Consider the following 19,691-nt stretch of genomic DNA (forward strand, 5'->3'; position numbering starts at 1 on the left):
CAACATGTTGAGCTGTTTGACGATTCAAGACTTGATGAAAATCCAACATACGCTTCTTAGGAAAAGATATCACGCAGTTAACTTATAATTCTTATTTAATATTTCAAACAACAGGTAATCTCATAACTCTACCACCACATTAAACTGATTCTCGCCCTGTTAACCTTCATCCCCATGCGTATCACATTACACGTATCAAAGAAGACATGCTAATCAGCATTTGTAGCCTGTTCTACTTCGTAATGCTATAAGATAAGAGCTCAGCTTAGTTCGTGTCTCGAAGGCTTTTGGTCTCTATGAGAGCGACCTAGGTCTTGAATCTTGATTGTGGGAGATGGCGGCGCTTCTTTCTTTCTTAATACAGAGCAAGGAATAGCTTCTAGCTCCGAGACCTGGTTTGGTCGAGCCTCCAGCTCCGCCTTGTTTTTGACGTACACGGCACCCCCAGCATTACTCATTCCTCGCGTGCCCTCTAGCTCCGGCTTCTGGATATAGATGCCTGCTCCGTGGCTGATTCCCAACGTTCCCTCGAGCTCGGACCGCGTCGCCTCAACTGAAGCGTCCAATTCCGCTTTCCTGTAGTCATCGCATAGGTTATGATCATGGTTTGCACCGTTTATCGACGTAGACCGACCGTCCTGCTGTGTTTTGTGGCGCCGCTGGCGCCGTAATAAGATAAAATAGGCTAGCCCGGCGAGTATGCCAACTCCTACAACGCACCCTACAATAACGCCTATAAGAACGCTATTCGACGACGTGCTTGAAGAACTATCATCTCCTTCAGCAGCGGCTGTTGGAATCTCAATGGGCTTTACTTCACTCGATGTGGGCATTGTCACACTCTCGGTATTATTAGCCATGGCCATCGTTTGGCCCATGAGGAAAACACCCGTCGCATATACTACCACTGTAATGGTATTTGCAGTAACCGTGTAAAACTGTGTCTCTGACCCTGCCTGCTGCAGAGAGTCCATTAAGCTGAAAACTTGAGTGGCGCCTGGACCAAATGTAATGCCAGAGAATTGTATTGGCAAGTCGCAACCGATAAAAGATTCGAAAGAACCCTTGGTCAACGTAGTTGAACACCATGGAGAAACTCCCGCCCAGGGTAGATTTCTATAACAATATAGAGAACATTAGCGTGTGATCGAAGGGAACTCCTAGGTACTTTAAGCTCTACGTACGTAGGGCAACACCAGACCCCAGCAGGCGAAATCGCGCTCGCTGCCGTCGTCATGCCTAAAGGACAAACTATGCCCGGGGAGTATGTATTTATGCCATTACCAAAATCATCATAATTTGGTAGGCAACTTATTCCATGGTGATTACCTGGGGGGCCTTCGGTGCACCGAAGATCAGACCCTTCCCAAACGGTAGTTAGTAGCCTGAGACCCTAGGAGTTTCTTGGGTGTATCGTTGAGAAGCCTAATCAGTTCGAGTAGAACATCTTAGGTATCTTTCTAGGAAAACCAAAGGGGACAAGGGGACTTTCTGATATTACATACAGGCTTGTACGCTACACGTGTTTCCGCTGCATCCCTGTACAATGTGACTCATACATTCGGGCGGTGGCGTGAAGGTTGTCGTCAGAGGAGGGAAAGGAGGTGTAGACTCAGTTGTTGATGACAAGGAGCCCGATATTTGAGTACCGCTCGATGTAGGGGTAAAAGCAGATGTGCTGATAATGAAATTTTCGCCAGGTATCCTTCGGGGCTCCATAGACCTAAGCACACAGCCGAAGTTCGTAAATGATGGTATAGCTAGTATGAAATGTGTAAAATGGGAAGAATGGAGTATTGTGTTTGTCGCTAAGTGGGAAACAGCTGAATCATATAGGATAAAGGGTAAGCTGCCATTATAGTTAAGAACAGCCAAGTTCATAGACAGCGTTTTCTGGTGTAGTACAGCGTCGCTCCTGTTTTATGGCCCGAAGCCCATTTTCATCTAACCCGCCCTCATCCTAAATAGGGGCTTATAGTACCTAGCTAAGGTATAGCAAATTAAGTTGAAGTATTATATACTTTATTTCCTATTAGTAGACAAGTCGAAATAGAAGTATGGGAGACACTTAAGCTACTAAAGCATCCCAGCGGCGTAGATTGTGGCTATTGGCAAAAGCAGACACTTGATTTTAATAAAACGGGGTTGATACTGTATCACAGCGCCCCTGATACTCGCCCCCTATTTATATGCAGGTCGACAAGAGGGCCACCAGTCAGATTGTGTTACGAAGTAAGTGCTAAGAGGTCTATTCAGGGGTCATTGAAACAAATCAAACAAAAAAGCTGCATATCCATCAGTTATCCCGCCTTAGGTTCGTAGTATTCTGCCTCTCCACAGGGTATTTCTTGAAGTCATAGCATACGCCTTTATACTTACCCATCTTAGATTATAGGAACCCGAAGGCCCTAACGCTATTATTCTAAGAGCGTAGAATGTGCTATCACCTTATAATTTGATATACATCTGAAAGATTACGTGCCTATCTAGACAGTCAACTCATAGCCGTGCGTTTATAGAGCACTCCTAAGTATTATATCACATAACTATAACTATTCAATATCAAGCCCCTCCCAACCCCACCCATAACATTAAAAATTGATATCCGTTTTCTTTATGCTTCAAGATATGATACATTATCCGTGGTAAAGAAGATATACCTCGACCTGTTATGTATTGCAATGCTTGGTCTCCTCTTGGTAATACGGGAGGGGAAGCCCACCTAGTCCCGCGATCTCGCGTTGACGAGCCTCAAGTTCTGCCTTATTGTTAACGTACAAAGGCCCTCCAACATAATTCACGCCTCGGGTACCCTCTAGCTCCGGCTTCTGTACGTATATTCCTGCTCCGTACTTAGGATTCAGCGTCGCCTCGAGCTCAATCCAAGGCACCTCTATTGGGGTGTCTAGCTCTGCTCCCCTTAGCCTTTGCTGTTACCGCGACCTCTTGGATTACATCCTGATATTATGTGCTGGGACCTGGAGATATCCCAACGCTAAAGACTTGGGAATTGTCCAGAGAACTACTGCCGCCAAATGTGACTATCGAATTGGGCAACGATTCTCCGCATGAAAGACCAACTAGTCGAAATGAACCCTCATCTATAGTCTTTGGACACAAAGAAGTAGTTTCCGCCCATGGCAAACCGCTGCGGTAATGTAACTATTATACAGTAGAGCTAAAAGATTTAAAAGAAAAGGAATATCTGCGTACGAAGGATAGCACCACAACCCATCGGGCGAGTTCACAGTAGCGGCCGTTGTCATGCCCTCGGGAGTATATGATTTTCGCCAAATTATCCGAATAATCAGGATAATAGTAGGATCGAGGGCTAACGAACATCTTAACCAACTAGGCAATTTAGGATCTATATATACCCGAATTTCGTAGAAATACCTAGACCTTGCTTATCTCTGGGGGGGATGGGGGGATTTCTAGTATAGTAGGGGCTACAAGAGGATAATAGGACAAATCGTGGTCTTATGTTTACGAGTATTGCCAATTCTCCACCCATATCCGAAATGTATTGATTGTAATGGGCCTAATAATGAGTTTCGAAACCCTGGATATGGCTATCAATATGTTACATACCAGAAGAAGATTGATTAGTTGGGTTTAGGTAGAAAAGGGTGTGGCCGGTATCCCTAGAAGCGGCCAGCTTTATAGATGGTGTTTTATAAGGTAATATGACAGAGCTACTGTTTTATCGTTTAAGGACCAATGTTTACATGGGGTTTGTTTTATTTTTTTACATCTAATAACGTAGGGCCTTTTACGGAAGCAACATACCCAAAATGAAGTTCAGAATAGCTATTCGCGGTAAACAAAGTTATTACCTTGCTTCTGACTAGTGCACAAGTGAAAACACAAATATAGGAGGCATCTTAGGGTATAGAATGTGGCCATCGGCAAAAAATAACAAAAACAAAGCAGCCACAAAACAGGCTTGCTACTGTACTACAACGCTCCCGACTACCCCTATTTATATATATCAATCGGTATATGCTATGGGTAACAGACAACAAAGCCGCTGGGCGTCTATGTCTACGAAGAGGGGGGGAAAGTTGTTAGGGACTCAATCGCATGCGATAGAGCACATCTAAATAATCGCTGACAGTGATCCGAGTTGATCCGGGAAGGTTTGTATGCCACTAGATACGTCGTAATGTGCAAGACTTCGTAAGGCCTCCGCGTGTAATTATCATAGACGTCCGAGATAATAAGTATCTAATTATACCCCATAGATTGAATATTGGTCCCACAACATGTTGAGAGTTACCAATAGAATATGAGACATGACATAGTGATACTACAGGCCCGATTCTTGATTCACCTTATCTACTGGGCGTTTACATTCCTCTGATCAGGAATACACGTACACAATCTTAAAGCTGTACGCACTACCCGCAGATTAAGCCATTGGTGATATGGGCTACGGATAGATGTGAATATCACTCAAGCAACCCCCCTATTGTTCGTTCTATTTTTCATTTTTTCATAATAACTAGTACTCACTTAAAAACACCAAAGCTATGTCACAGTGAAGGGAACCAGATTGTAATGGTCATCAAGATCTTAAATTTTATGATTTATCTAGCATCCGAGGATGTCGCTAGGGCGGTCTCGTCTCCCCTTAGCCTCATCCCCGTTACTCAAGCGAATGCTGTATGCCTCCGTCCGTGGTTGATCATGCAGCCGGAACCCCGTCCCATTTTAGCCGGGACCTAGTGTACATGATTCTATCAAAAAGGAAGAAAAAACAAAACCCTGCTCGGAGAGAAGGAAAAAGAAGTGAACAGAAAAGAAGAGGAAGATGCTAATATGTACAGCTGAAGTAATCCCATGCCCCTAGCCTTGGGATGAAGGTTTTATGTGCCGGGTAAAATTCGGAGCTATCTGTCTCAGTAGTCCGAATTAAATCTGAGCAGCGCGGCGAACGCGGCTCCGTCGGACACGGTCGACCTGGAAGGTGTTGCTGATACCAGGAGTGCACTTAGTGCCCGAGGCCATAGGGATGGCCACGCTCCACTGACCGGAAGCGCATCGCTGGAACGAAGCGCCATCTGCCGAGCAAGCCCATGCGCCCTCGCTGGTGCAAGCACCAGACTGAGCACCAGCGCCGGCACCGGCGCCACCGGTAGAGGTAGGAGCCTTAGCGCTGGTAGTGGGAGTACCAGCAGGGGATGATGCTGCGGGAGGCACCGCAACAGCTGAGGAAGAAGCACCGGCACCAGCTCCTGCGCTCGAAGAGGGAACAACTGCCGTAGACAGAGTCGAGGGAGCAGTGGGGATAGGGTTGGTAGGAGTAGCATCTCCGGAAGGAGGCTGAGTCACGAAAACACCACCAGTACTAGAAAAGGTTAGCTCATCGATCAGAATGAAAGTTTATGTAGGATATTGAGGCACGTACATTGTGGGCGAGGCAGCAGCGGAGGTAGGGGCCGAAGAAGGTTCCTGAGCGGGAGCCGATGTGGGCTGAGCGACTTCAGAGGTAGCAGCTGATGAGCTAGAACCAGCACCAGAGCCAGAGCCAGAGCCGGAACCAGAGCCGGAGCCGGAGCCGCCCTCAGGAGCATCGGCACCAGTGGCGCACAAGACTGCGGGGCCGGGCTTGGTAGACGTGTTCTCAACGTCTGGGCCGGGTTCGGGGTAAACAGTGTCGACGCCTTCCTTGGTGCAGTACTCACCGTCCAAGTTCGCCGTGAACATTTGGGGGCGGCTGGAAAAGGCAGTGTCGCGCTTCATGTTCGGCATGGGAAGCTCACGCTTCGCGGCACCACCCTTGATGGTGACGATGGCGCAAGACATGTAGAATTCTCGGTTACCAGTGTTGTTGACCCAAGTCCAGGCGAAAACGACATCATCGCCCTCAGGAGCATCGGTAGGGATGTTGAAGTTGAAAGTACCACCCGAGGCGGTAGGGCAGTTACCAATGAACGACTTGATGACGGTGAATGTGTTGCCCTTGTCGTAGGACAGGGAGAGCTGACAACTACCACCGTTGTGATAGGCACCTCCTTCGACGCTCATCGAGTACTGGCCACCGGGAGCGTAGGTCTTGACGGAAGCACCCTCGGGAGTACCGATCAACTTGAGGTAACCCTTGCAGGGGTATTGCTCCTTGGTGATGGGAGAAGTGATAGAGTAGTCGATATTCGGGTCCTTGGAGTTTGGGTTACCCTTGTATGCTAGTGGGGGAGGGTCCTTCATGTTCATGTGAGCCGTAGCTGTACCAGCAGCCAGCGCGGCAATGAGAAAAGATCGAATCTGCATCTTCGCTATTCTTGTAATTTCGTATTTTTTATGTTTCAGCTTTTCTCTTCAAGAGAAAAGAATAATGACTGTGATTTGCCGGTTGGCACGTGGTAGATTCCAAGATCTAATTCAAAGTGTTTCGTCGAAGAGAGCGTTGGCAGGTTAAGTTGCCGAGGGATCTCGGTGGTTAATAAATATGATATTGACACGTTCGATATTCCAAAGGAAGGTCGTAAACAAAGAATTCGGGAAGCTTGCGATTTGTCTCTAGGACTTTGTTTATGAACAAGGGACGACGATGCGGACCGAGAACTACCGTGCCAGATGACCGTAGAACAATGAACCGATGTAATGGAAAGATAGTAGGAAACCACCTGGGAGTTCCTGAGTGACCAGCAGGTCAAATTTGATTGTTTAAAAGGAGAGTGGGGGGGAGACGAGAAAGATCTTGTACTTCTCCGATGAGGCGGATGAGTTGTGGTGAGAGGAAGTTGTGTGATGCTTGGGTGCCGACGAACATCTTTATATTCATATTAGACTCATATTAGGAGGTGTGGCGGCTACGTGCAAGCGGCAACGTCACATCCAGAATCAACAAGATGCACTCCCCATGATGGCTGGCTTCGCTCGGGTCTCCCGCCCTCGTTCGGCTGACATCTAGTGTATGTCTTACTAGTTGGAAGAACCCCTGAATCGTGAATTCGGATGGACATGGGTGCGCCCCGCCATATCCACACATTCGCCTACCTACCTGTCTAGATGAGGTAGCGCAGGCCGGGAATCAACAGGCGCGCACTTATTACGGAGTAAAACTGCACCTAGGCTGCCTGCCTCAGCCTGTATGTACAGCTGTACAGCTCCTATCGCATGGCAATGGCTGACGGAGGAAACCAAGCAACCGCTGGAGTGGAGTGGTTATGCATCGATCTTCACGAGGCAGATCCACAGATTCCTTGAAAGAAATAAAGTAGGTGGTTATCGAATGGGTGGCCTACAGTCAGCCATTCCATCGGAACTAGATTAGAAGAGAGCAGATCTTCAAACAATGCAAAACACACATCTTTATTCCCTTCTCTAGCACATGCCTACCTAGGGAACAAGCTCCCAATGGTAGGATTTTTGATGACACCAGATGTTACGGGGATAAGCATAATTAGAGATAATTGGTGGTATTGTAATGGGAGGTGATGAAGCGCAGTTGGTTGCCGGTGCGCCGCAGCGGTAAAAGCTGAAAGTGGGTGGTAGGGTGAACTTGATGAAGTAACCTACACCAATCAGCCCAATCTGGTACCTGAATCGGTGAAACGTCTAGCCCGGACCGGCCAGTCAGTGGCTGCATTGCAAGCGACGATCGACCCAAGTCAAAAGCGGGTTTCAGGGGACTTCTACATAAGCACTTTCCACCACCAGACCACTTAAACTTTGTATGTGCAGTGACTACCTACCTACTTCGGAAGCCTAGCTTGCCATTAAATAAAGTCTAGTACTGTAGGTCTAGGTTTTCCCCCTGGCTCTCACTAGCCTCCTTAGCCACAGTCGTCAGCTTCGGTCCAGGCACAGCACCTTCACAAGCTTTTCTTGTCTTTCTTTGGTCTCTTTGGTAACGCTTGTCTACATAGTCCCGCCACCTTGCCACCTCGAGGCATTTGGATCCCTGGAACTCCCCCCCCCCCTGATTTTCCTTCGTCGCATGCAAATAGATGTGCCATTATTCCTCCAACTAAACTACCTACCCTCAATGGCAAATTCATATAGACTGCGCTAGTCACGACAAGGCTAAGATAGAAGTATAGTGTAATGTGGATAAAATGTTTAGGTACTTATATAAATCGGAAACGCGGAATTATCTGACCCTAATAACAATAGGTTATCTTATCGTGTCGATTGAGAGTATGTAAAATGACGAGCAGCGGCACATGGACTCGATACTGAGATGTGCTTAATTGCTCATTATTGTTCTTAATTAGATGTCCGTAGTAAAGCCGGATATCAACCAGATCGTGACTCGTCAGGATCCTAGCTTTCTGATTTTTCACTTCTCGGCTGATGGCAGGATGGGCAACGTGGTCATAGGCTAGAAAGTCCGGGAATGCTAGTAAATGGAAGTCAGGGAAAAGGTCTCCTATTGGACGAGATTGGCTAGTCAGGGTAGTAGCGTAGATCTTCAGCGATCACATCACCGCGCACACAAAAAAGAAGAAACATCCCACTATTACCTCCTGGCATTGGAGCTTTTACGTGCATACATACCTCATATGTAGGTACCCTAAGTATAAACAAGAATAGCCTGATGGTGGAGATGACATGTCTGTTTATCCCCAGACTTAATGACCAAAGAAACGGAAGGTTTTTTTTTTTTTTTTTTTTTTTAAAAAAAAAAAAAGGGGGGTATGGGTCTCGTCTTTTCGGTGCTTTTTCTCCTAGGTTGCACTTACGTAGGTCGATCTTTGAAACGTCTAAATTGATTGACTCGCTCCCCTTTTTCTCCTAACCCCTGCACAAGAGATCTCAAACCAACTTAACTGAGGGAGCCCATAGCCACATATGATTGGCTCAAACGTTGAAACACTGAAACATTCAAATGGGTCTTTCGCCAACCGACCTCGCCCAGGTTCGCATTAAGCGTCATCCCCATTCCGTCCCCTCATATATAGTACCCTAGTATCCTAACGCTACCCTAACGCTATTTTTTATATAGAAAAATTCCCGGGGAGGGGTGCATAGAACTCTCTGCATACGGCAGGTCCAAAGTCAGCCTTGTCCGTTTCAATGCTTTATTTATCACCGACTCGCTTCATTAGGAACAGAAACAGAAATTATAATTAAAATTATAATTAGGGAATGCCTTGGAAGTAGAGCGAAACGTTCTACATAGATAAAAATCCTATGTCACAGCCAGCGAGTTCCACGAATCAGGTCAGGTCAAATAATCGTATATGTATACCTGGCCCGATACGAGTCAGGTCAAATATCGACTTGACCTATATGCCCTTATAAAGCCACACTTATTAGCTATATCAGCCACCTAATATATTTCACCCAAAACCTTTACCAACAGCCAATAATATTGCTTTAAAAATATTTATATAAAATACCAAAAAAAAAAAAAAATTTTTGCGCTCGACTCGGATAGATATCCTCTACCCAGGCTAAGTCAGGCCAGGCCCAAGTCAAGTCAAGCTATTATCTGACTCGTGGAACTCGCTGGTTATAGCAGTTTCTTGCCTCTACGTAGATACCAAGTAGATCTAGATCCTCTCCGAACCCATTTTACTGGTCTCCTCTACATAAGTAGGTAGTCTTAACGAATCCTTCATTGCCACGCGCTCTTGGGTTTCAAACCCATGAACGTGAAATAGCACTGCCCTTTACCTTCGCCTCATACTTATATCATGACGTTCTGCTGAGCACGGTGGGTAGGTCGGAATCTCCGAACAGCGATAAGTTGAGGTAAAATATCCAGCATACATCTAATACCTAGCATGTATATAAAGAGCTATTCGACATATTGCTCTCTACTATGTAAGTTGATGCCGCCGGTATTTGAAGAAGACGTTGACGCTCCTCTCGTAACTGTATATTAGGCTACTTTGGCTACCTAAGGTATCAGCTAGAGAGTATCGACGAGATTCGAATCTGGCTCATTGAGTTGATTCCCGTCTTACTAAACTAGTATTTATCATAACATGTCCAGATAAGTTAACATTACCATGTTACTACCTATGTAGCCAACACGATCAACGTATAATTAGTGTAAACACTATTTTTATTGTTATCTGCGAGATCGATACTACGATATGGCTGTCTCTCATTCGCATTCCTGAGGACTTTTCAATAACTCGAGTTAAGCTATTGTCACTTGGACCGGCAATCCCGCAAACAACCTCTCTCCTCCTGCTTGGCTGAAGCTGGCCCTTGACAATTGGCAGTTTGGCAGTAAGTATAGCGGACCACGACGCTAATATAGACGCAACCGTTTCCATCAAGCCAGAGCTACAGCCAGATAAAGCTACTTGGTTCCTTCCTCCTCCTCGACATGTAGAAGCTCAAGCTGCTTCACCTCATGCACCACCGACCGCCTGCTCCAACACTTCCTCATCCTGGTCGATGCCTTCCCAAGCCTGTCGTTGCTTAGGCAAATAAACGTTTGAAAGACATATCCTACGAGGCCAAGGTAACTAAGGGCCACGCCATAGAAGATGTCGACACGTGATATTGGTTTGAGATTTAGTAGGATATGTGTAGTTAGCGACTGTCTTGTGCAACCGATCCTCGTAACAAAATATTGCCACCACGTCTTCACCCAGCTGGAGGGTTTGAATGAGATGAAGACCGGATCGAGGTCACAATTCCGATAACGCTATATGTCCATGCAAAGGCGACGATAGAATCGACAAACACAGGCGGCCGATACCAATGCCATGTTGAATGAAGAAATAGATATGCGCTGGAGCGCGGCGCTGGTTAAGTTCTTAGGGAGCAGTTTCTAAAGCTCCGTTCACTTGGCTTCGTCAGGGCCTTCGGAAGATCGCCCCTGAGGCCCAGACGGAATCGTGTGGCCACCTTGAGGACCTTGGTGTTGGTTGTGGCCTTGATAATTCTTGAAGTTGCTACTTCCATTGCGATGTGGGGGCCCATATTGATGCATTTGCTGTGGGCTTGTACCGAATTGTTGCGGGCCAGGATTATTATATCCTCGCATAGAATTCACTACCCCTCGTATGTTAGCTGGCTTCTTGCACTGGTCAGGCTGCCATATATGCCACTTACTCTGTCCTTGCTGCTGCGGCACAAACGTTGCTGGCTGTTGATACTGCACACTGGGACTCATATTATAGATTGGCTGTCCCTGTTGTGATCCCTGGTGGACCATCAGAGGGGCTGTAGGCCGCCCTGGACTGGGGTAGCCATTGACACCAGGCATTGGTTGGGGCGGTGTTGCGCCGGGAGGCATAAACTGTAGATGGCCGTTACCAGGGTAAGGTTGCATCTGTGGAGGACCTGCGACCATTGGCTGTGGCATGAACTGTGGCTGCATCATCATCGGAGCACCCATCGCCCCCGGCTGCTGAGGGACGTATTGCGGTGAATTGGAGAAGCTGCGGTTGAACTGATTCATCGGCGGCGCTCCGGGACCGATAAACGAGGGCATCATGTGTTGATTATAGGGCATCTGGGCTGCCGAGTTCATGTTGGGTGGGTATACGAGCGGAACCTGGCTCATTCTGGGGGATGAGTAGGACTGCGATGAGTTTGAGTGCATCATTCTATGATCGTCTGCTCCATTGAACGGCGCATGAGGGACAGGACCATGCTGATTACCATGCATTTGAACCGGAGGGACATGAGGCGAGTGCCGCGGTGCAGCAGAATGCGCGGAGTTCTGCATGTGGAGGGGCAGTTGATGGTGATGGGCCATTTGTGGCAGGAGATGCGGGGGGTTCGGAGTAGGCTGCGTGTTGAATGGCTGTCGTTCAAAATATTCATCAAACGTCAAGCGCATTGTCGAATCTGGCTTCTCGTCGTCAGTCGCGGAGCGCCAGGTTGGCTGAGTATCATAAGAGGGGCGAAGCCCATCGTTTTCATTCCAGTTCTTGTTCTCCGGGGGCTGAATTGTCTTCACAAAAGACAATATAGCACACTTCTTGGGCTCGACTGCCTTTCTCTTCTTAGTTACGACGACTAGCACGGTATGAGTACTGGTGGTGCTGATCTGCGCATCGGTTGCATGATTGATGGCTGAACGGGGGCTTGAGCCTGCGCTGGGGTGTCCGCCGTTCGGGTTGAAGGCCGGCGCAAACGCATTCGGTCGAAACTCGTGACTGTTCGGATTCAACTTCGGACCTATATGACCACCGATACGACGGCCGAAGGAAGGATCGGTCGGATTGGCAGGGCCAGTCGGAGGTAATCGGCCGTCCTGACCTTGCGCTTTTTGCGCTTCCAAAGTTCGAATTCGTCCAGCTAAACCACCCTGGCGGCCAGTTTGTTGCATGTGCTGAGGACCCGAGCGATTCCCTTGGTAAGGGTATGTTGGGGGAATAAAGCTCTGACGGTTGTTACCTTGGTGACGCGGAGCTGCTGCTGGTGCTGCACTTGGGGGATTTGCAGATGGACGGCCGGCTCTACTGTCAGAAGGTGCCTGAGAAGTTACAGGGGCCTGGGTCTCCTTTGGAGTGGCTCCCTTCTTCTCTTTTGCAGCGGCTTCCTCAGCCTTTCTCTTAGCGACTTCAGCCGCATCTCGCTTAGCCTTTTCTTGGATCTCCCGTTGCTTCGCCGGATCCTTAGCAATGATCGATATTAAATCCATAGGGACAGGAGTTGGTAACTTGAAATTGTCGGCAAATTTCTTTAGCTCGGTCAATTTCACCTCCTTGTCGGCTTTTGCCTTGTTGCTTCGGACCTTCTCAGCGTTTATACGCTGCAGGTTAGCAAATGTCTTGAACTCCTTGAGAACATCTCGCTCGACAGTCGCAGTTGCACTAGGCGCGATGCCCTGGCCATCTTTCGACTGGGGTGAGATAGTTCGGCTAGTAGCAGCGGATGGTCGTAGCTGAGTGGCGTTCTGGCTTACTGGTTTACTTTCTGTAGGTTTCTGTTGCACCTCAACCTTACTATCCAGTTTAGGCTCTGCAGATTTAGCAGCAGGAGACACCGAAGGCACTTCAGCCTTAGGACTAGGGCGGAGCTTGTTATCATCCTGTTTCGGGAGAGCGGGTTGGTTCTTTTGTGCCTTTAGCTGCGAAGATATGATGGCTGGGTCGACTGGTGCGCCCTTCACAGTCGACGAGGCAGTTGGTGCTCGTCTTGCCGGGGGAGTATACTTGTTCTCTCGGCTATTAGGCAAAGGAGGAAAATCCTGTCGCTTGACACCGCTATACCTATTTCCGAGTTAGCCGGAATCTGGTGATATGTAATAACATGATCTGACTTACTTCTCTTCTTCGTTACCACCCATATCGTCGCCTCCAGCATGATCCATAACTCTCTCTTCAGCTACATGAGCTGTAGCGGCAGTGCTTCGCTCGATCTCTTTCGCCTTCTTTTCCGCAGCAGCTACCCTCTCCTTGTACTGTGGGTGGCTTTTATCAATTGCAGTGGTGTAAATATTTTCATCATATGTAGTTTTGATACCAAATTGGCGCTCGTTAACAGCAAACTGATCCCACGGAGCGTCGCCGCTGGACTTCTCCAAGCTCAAGTCGAGCCCGTCAGAGTTGCTTGGCCCAACCCATGGCTGCAAGGGTCGCTCACGACCCGGACGAGACGAGGAGATAGCACTGTCGGTTCGGAAGTTGCTCTGCGAGTTGATCGTCGAGCCTATACCATTGTTAGTGCCATACGTGATAATAGTTAATGAGTAGGGCATACCATTATGCTTAACATCGCCTTTACCCGAATTCCCCCCCATAACTCTAGTGTCCGACATATCCTTCTTCTGAAAGGACATGGGAGGATATTCTCTCTTGCTAATTCCGTTCGTCGACTCGCCCGAACTTTTCTTCTGCTGCACCATTCTCAGGGAACAGATGAGAGCGGTCAAGTGCCAGAAGATACTTTCGAATCCGACACACTTGACGAAGGTAATCCGAACCCTTCCACCCTGTACCATATGGTTAGTTAACGAAAGGAGAGCCGAGGTAAGCAACCATGAGGGTATTATGGTATTATGTTTGTAGTGCAATTGGTTTGGTGGATTTAGAGGTGAATGGGAAGGTTGCGGTTCGGGAACAGCTAGCGCGGATCTGAGGGAAGGAGGTGGAGGTGACGCGAATCCAAGCCCCGACGTATGACAAGAAGCTCGACGTCGCAAGAAGGTTAAGCTAACTCACTTGCTCGAAGGAATCGAATGAAGCTTGCTTGCCTTGCTAAGACAAACTTTGCTTAGTTGGGATTCGGGTGATCGAGGTAGTTATGGTGACAGTGCTGCTTCTGGCCGATATCCAGACCTTCTGCCAAGTAGCAGTTTGACTGTAGATAAAAACGGCTGGACGTCAGCGCATTAGAAACAAGAGGGTAATAGAAAGAGCGCAAAGGTGGGAAGAGTGTCGAAATGCGGAAAAACTATGAGCAGCTTGCTGCCACGAGGGAATGATTGCGAATAAGACAAAGAGGTGAATGGTCTAGAGTGTCGAAGCAGAAAAAAAAAGGTGCTTTGTTGACAAGGCCAACTGCAGAAGGGATTGGGAGACTGGAAGTAACCGGTAAAAAAAAAAGTGGTCAAGGTCGCTGGCTCGTTCGCTCTTCTCACATATCAATCCAGTCCTGTTCTGTGTTCCTCACTGGCAGTCTGGGCAGCACAAGGCCTCGTCAAAAAAAAGGGCAGGGCAGTGCGGTGCGGACCAGCAGCTGGCCACGGATGCCCATGCAACTTTAACTAAAATAATAGATATAGTGCTTTGGTGCTGGGTACTGGGGTTGCTGGGTAATACTTTTTTTTTGGTAGTGCTGTGCTGTGCTGTGCTGTGCTGTGCTGGGCTGGGCTCGGCTGGGCCAGGTACTGCAGAGAAAGGTCGTGTCTCACCTCGGGCTAATTGGTCAACTACTATTCTCCCTTCGGCAACCCCCAGCTCAGTGCTGTAAGATGACCTCGTCGCAGAGGACGCTGCTTCTTGCTCTAGTCTAAAGAGCGACGGTTAGTCAAGTTGGAGAAGGAGTTGATGGGAAAGTGGAGGTTGTGGTGGTTAAGGTGTCGAGGCCAACGAGTTACATAGCATTTTCTGTGGGTACCTACTTGTGGGAGACTGCGAGACTGGGACCTCTTTCCTTTTGATAGGTGTAGATGGTCCAAGCGTCTTTTCTGGCAGCGGGAAGCGAGGCCTTACTTGCAAGGCCTTAATTGGATAAGTTCAGAAAGGTGGTCTGACTGGCGCAACTTGCAAACTTGCAGGTGATCGTACGTATGTACAGGAGAGTTAGGTAAGGTAAAAAGGTGATTTTAAGGTTTGCACTGTATGATTCTGGACAATTGGGGTACAATTAGCGCATTTCAGACTTTTTGTTAAGAGGTGCTCAACGCAGTAAGTTAGCGTAGAGACAGTGCTATCATACCGTATGAGGTAAGTAACCTTTAGGTAGGTAGTTAATATTGAAGTTAAAGAAGGGAATGTTTTTTATGTCTTGCGCAACTGAATAAGGTAAGCTTTATTATGACTTGAATCATGAATGGTTATTTTTAACCAATAGGATATCTTTAGAAATATGAATGCAAGAAAGATGTGGAATGTCGTCGTTTAAGGTATCAAATAATTATATAGTTACATGCAGATATGTAGAGAGTTTCCCCTCCAGCCCCTCCTAATAAGCCACTAAGGGGTACATGAAGATGGGGTCTAAAGAAGTGCGAGTAGTTACACTACCTAGGTACCTAACCTATTCTAGCATTCTAACAATTATAACATGGAAACCTGATCAGGATTATGATGTTGAAGTCTAGGATATACTAACGTTACAACATCTACTATCCAGTGTAGATATACCCTTGTTAGAGAGGCATCAGATGTTGGCCAAATTTATTGACCATGGCGGCAAAGCTCATTCTGCCCAACATTTTAATTTGGCATTGCCCTTTCGTAAAGGTTACATATGAGACCAGCTTTCAAGGCCAGGTTGAATCTAACGCTTTTCGAGGACAACCTTCCAACTAACATTCATCCCTAATGAACATCATCGTCATTGAACATCGATCCCTAGAATGCCAAGATCAACAGTCCAGCATGAAACATCCTCGAAGGGAATTCATAGTTTACCGATAGTTCTAGGTTGATACCTAAGTATGTTTATTTTAGCTAGGTACATCACTTGCAGATACACTACGCAGCTTCTGTCTTATACTAAACCCTTCGGTACATGTCAGGTTCATAATTAGGCCGTAATATAAGGCAACACATTGGGCGCACAAGAGCCTCTACTTTGAGGCGAAGAGTGTATATTCAAATGTTTCACAGAGCCTCGTTTGTAAGCAGCCAGACAAACGATCGTAAGGTAAGAGCCATTCCATACCTCTACATAGCCCCCCGATTGCATGGTAGTTGGAGCCGATTGGTGTTCTTAGGGTCCTTAGGGCTCTTAGGGCTGTAGAAGGCGTGGGTGAATAACGCCCATGGGGCGAGCCAAACCAACCAAGGGTTTACTCGCTTCAGGTCAAGAGAGGTATTCGTGGTACATGTGTGACTACTGAACAATCCAAAAGTCCTATATCATTATTTATTATAATTGTTGGTCATAAGGTCGCTACTCATTGGTTATTCGTCATTTACTTTAAGTATCTGATGGTTTCTAGATGTGAAGATAAAGTTGAATTTGAAAAGATAGCCTCCCAAGGGAACCCCAGTCAGATCGGCAGCGCTAGATGACCCCGAATTCTAAACAAACTCGTTCTTTGGCATCTTTAGGTTAGCTCCGCGATAACCTGACTCACCATTGGTCTTTCGGAAAGCAACATCTTTCACCAACTAAAAGACATCTCTTCGTTTGCTGCAGAAATTGGTCAGACTGCGCCCCGCGGGAACGAAACCGCAAGTGCCGAGGCTTTTCCAACAAAGATTAAACATGGAGGTTCATAGTGAGGCGAGGGGCATAGCCAAAGGATTCATGAGGCTCGGATGTCGTTACCACTCCGACAGTAGCCCATTGTGACCCTAGGGCTATACTATATTGGGGGCTAAACATGAAGACTTTCAAAAAGTTATAAGTGAAATCTGCGCCTCGTTTGATGCGTTCCACGATGATAGGTTAGTTATAGGTTATTGGCCGAGCAGTCGTTTGATAGGGGTCCCTAAGGTCTATTCTTGGAAGAGTGATCTAGTCAGTTTGCTACTACGTCGGGTATGTAGTCTCACCTCATCGCTCGAGATAATCTATAGGGACCCGTTTGTATTCACCTACAAGAGACAAAGAATAGGAAAATAGATCTGCAAAGCTAAGCCCCCACCCCCGTATAATGTCTCCACGCTGTGGGAGTTCCCGTCCGATCATAGTTACGTCGAACCTGATTCAATCGGATGAGGTCCGCAGCAGATGATGTCTCGCCCGCAACGATGAACCTCGCCAATCTCTGCACCTGAAACGAAGGACATATGAGATACCACGCTAAGTAGTATACGATGCTCTTTTTTTGGTCAATACGAGTGGCTGATTGTTACGGGTTTGTGTGATGGTTGCACGCGATGATTCCGAGTTATGGCATTAAGATAACGCAAGACAGAAACCTCTATACTATTATCATCCAAGAGAGGATTTAAGCCTGATAAATTACATGCCCTTAAATACGCTAAACTCCGATCTAGAATGAATGGGTATGGCGTCTAGCTTGAGAACCTATTCTTGAAGAACCAATACGAATTAATGAGTCCCCAGGCTAAAGGATGGAAGGCTGCCGGCGTCTTTGCCTTAGCGTGCTCTACCATCACCTTAGGTACAACATCCCTCATATTTCCCTCGCTGAAAAACCACAGCTTAGTAACCTCGTCCGTCTGTCGTTGGTATATTTCCATGCGTTTAAACATATCCTCCTCGGCCGTTTGTATTTCCTTATCGACCTCGTCTAGCCCGCCTCCCGCCTGGACTACCCTAACGATTGCTGCGGCGAGTTTTCGCGCATCGTCAAACGCAGCGTTCACTCCTTCACCAGCGAACGGGGTCATCAAATGTGCGGCGTCGCCAATGAATGTTGCGCCGCGGCGATGCTCCCAGCGCCAGCCAACCGGAAGCATGTATAGATTCTTCGCTTCGCATATGCCTTCTTGGGCCTTTTCGATCGCTTCCCGTAGCTGTGGGCTCCAGTCGTGCATTTCCTCGAGGGTTGCTTTCTTAACTTGATCGACATTATGAAGGTCATATCCGCAAGTCTGCGTCCAATTTTCGGGACGACGCGAACACCAGGCGACACTCAGGCTACCAGTGCCGAGCTGCTGTACCCCCAACCTCTGCCCGTTCGAGCTAGCAAACAGGCTCCCGCGATTGACAACTTTATAGAGATCTGGCGCGGTGTTTGCCGCATCTGGTATCCGGAGACCATGATATCCAACCCCGGTATAGTGTGGTTTCACTGTCGGCGAGACGTAACTTCGGACCTTACTCCAGCCTCCCTCGCACCCAATTATGAGATCGGAACCGGACACTGTTGTATGGTCAAAGACCAAAGTGTTCCCCTCTTCGACACGTCGTAGGCGATGACCCCATTTGATACTTCCCTCCGGGAGCGATTCTGCTAAGATCCGGCGTAGCTCAGCACGGTCAATTTCAGGCCGCTCGCTGAGCTTATTACCAGGGCCGAACTGTATGAAGGGCTTAAGCTCCTTGTCGGTCATCATCATATAGTCGCCGTCGAATCGGCCGTGTTTCAAGAACTCGTCCCATAATTGAGCGTCCTTCATCGCCGCAAGGCCTGTGCCGGGATGTAAATCCAACGAGCCTCCTTGAGAACGATAATCTGGACTCTCATCGCTTTCATAAATTGTGAAAGGGATTTTGGATAATGATAGAATCCGTCCAAGCATACACCCGGCTGGACCAGCCCCAATAATGGAGATATTTAGAGGAGACATCGTTCCGCCTATGTGTAGGTTGAAGTTGAATATATGATGCTGATGTCTAAACTAGGGGTGTTGACTTTATATTCGTCTATAGTAATATATAACTTAGGTGAAGTGGTTTGGGGATTGGGATTGGGAGTCTTCCCCAAAGTTGAGGATACTTACCCAATATATAATAATTTATTAGTCAATAGACCATAGCGCAAGCAAGTAAGTAAGTACATGGTGATAGAGTCCTATTACTATTAAAAAAGCACCGCTGACGTGTCGTGTATTATAAGTGTTAACTGTTTCTGGTCGTATCTTGCGGTTTCAATCCGTAAAGCGGGGCTGCTGCTCGGTGCTCGGAGGGCAGCAATCGTCGTTTAAACCCCGAAGATGGTATTATTATACCGGTGGTTAGGTAGGTATGTACGTACATCCGGAGTCAATCCCGAAGACGTAGAGATGTTCAGCTCTGCCACATCGTACGTAGCCGCACTCGTATTTAAGGCTACTGCTTACTTTAGGCAACTATTGTAAGTTTTTAGGTCACGTAGCTGTAGACACCAAATGAGTTACCAATCTTAGCTATCAAGACGTACCTAATGTATAGTTGTCAAATATACACAAGTCGGTAATCAACTTTGTTTAGAATACCCAGGTACACTAGCAACCCGGTTGCTTAGTTCAATGTTTTAGACAACAACACAATTAGTCAACTAAGTAGGCTTTAGCGAACAATAGTATACTGTCATTGTACATAGCTATTGCTCAGATCAAACGTCATATGCAAAAAAAAAGAAAAGAAATAGTGAATGTAATTCTTGAAACATTGATTTAGAGTAGTTAGTTACCTAAGTACCTAGACTTCCAATAAGAAGACCATCAAACCCAGCCCCACTTAACACCCACCTCACC

The 19,691-nt window shown here is 47.2% G+C and overlaps 4 protein-coding genes across 4 annotated transcripts; all 4 read right to left on the minus strand.

Moving 5' to 3' along the window:
• Positions 1–260: 260 nt before the first annotated feature.
• Positions 261–1,237, minus strand: F4817DRAFT_316775 (uncharacterized protein; the record flags this gene model as incomplete). The annotated part of the gene is made up of 2 exons (XM_049300721.1): positions 261–1,116; positions 1,185–1,237. 2 exons carry the CDS (start codon positions 1,235–1,237, stop codon positions 261–263), a joined length of 909 nt encoding a protein of 302 aa, XP_049158264.1.
• Positions 1,238–4,821: 3,584 nt separating this feature from the next.
• On the minus strand, positions 4,822–6,536 carry F4817DRAFT_142773 (uncharacterized protein). The gene is made up of 2 exons (XM_049297881.1): positions 5,411–6,536; positions 4,822–5,350 (listed from the first exon to the last, which is right to left on the minus strand). Exons 1-2 carry the CDS (start codon positions 6,271–6,273, stop codon positions 4,915–4,917), a joined length of 1,299 nt encoding a protein of 432 aa, XP_049158265.1. The 5' UTR covers positions 6,274–6,536; the 3' UTR covers positions 4,822–4,914.
• A 3,810-nt stretch (positions 6,537–10,346) lies between these two features.
• F4817DRAFT_365968 (uncharacterized protein) lies at positions 10,347–13,867 on the minus strand (the record flags this gene model as incomplete). The annotated part of the gene is made up of 4 exons (XM_049306933.1): positions 10,347–10,965; positions 11,026–13,136; positions 13,191–13,575; positions 13,627–13,867. 4 exons carry the CDS (start codon positions 13,865–13,867, stop codon positions 10,754–10,756), a joined length of 2,949 nt encoding a protein of 982 aa, XP_049158266.1. The 3' UTR covers positions 10,347–10,753.
• Positions 13,868–17,189: 3,322 nt separating this feature from the next.
• F4817DRAFT_142930 (FAD/NAD(P)-binding domain-containing protein) lies at positions 17,190–19,600 on the minus strand. Its single transcript, XM_049297883.1, has 3 exons — positions 19,376–19,600; positions 18,957–19,294; positions 17,190–18,849 (listed from the first exon to the last, which is right to left on the minus strand). The coding sequence occupies exons 2-3, from the start codon at positions 19,013–19,015 to the stop codon at positions 17,562–17,564; spliced, it is 1,347 nt and encodes a 448-aa protein (XP_049158267.1). The 5' UTR covers positions 19,016–19,294; positions 19,376–19,600; the 3' UTR covers positions 17,190–17,561.
• Positions 19,601–19,691: the final 91 nt, after the last annotated feature.

The sequence above is a fragment of the Daldinia loculata genome (assembly GCF_022478755.1).
Source record: "Daldinia loculata strain CBS 113971 unplaced genomic scaffold F4817scaffold_30, whole genome shotgun sequence".
NCBI classification, from domain to species: Eukaryota; Fungi; Ascomycota; class Sordariomycetes; order Xylariales; family Hypoxylaceae; genus Daldinia; species Daldinia loculata.

Excerpts from the sequence above, each read along its gene's own strand:
- F4817DRAFT_142773 (XM_049297881.1), bottom strand. The coding sequence starts at position 6,273 with ATGCAGATTCGATCTTTTCTCATTGCCGCGCTGGCTGCTGGTACAGCT. Across the intron at positions 5,351-5,410 it reads GCTGCTGCCTCGCCCACAAT|TACTGGTGGTGTTTTCGTGA; the intron begins GTACGTGCCTCA and ends AACCTTTTCTAG.
- F4817DRAFT_142930 (XM_049297883.1), bottom strand. The coding sequence starts at position 19,015 with ATGTACTTACTTACTTGCTTGCGCTATGGTCTATTGACTAATAAATTA. Across the intron at positions 18,850-18,956 it reads AATAAATTATTATATATTGG|ACATCAGCATCATATATTCA; the intron begins GTAAGTATCCTC and ends CCCCTAGTTTAG.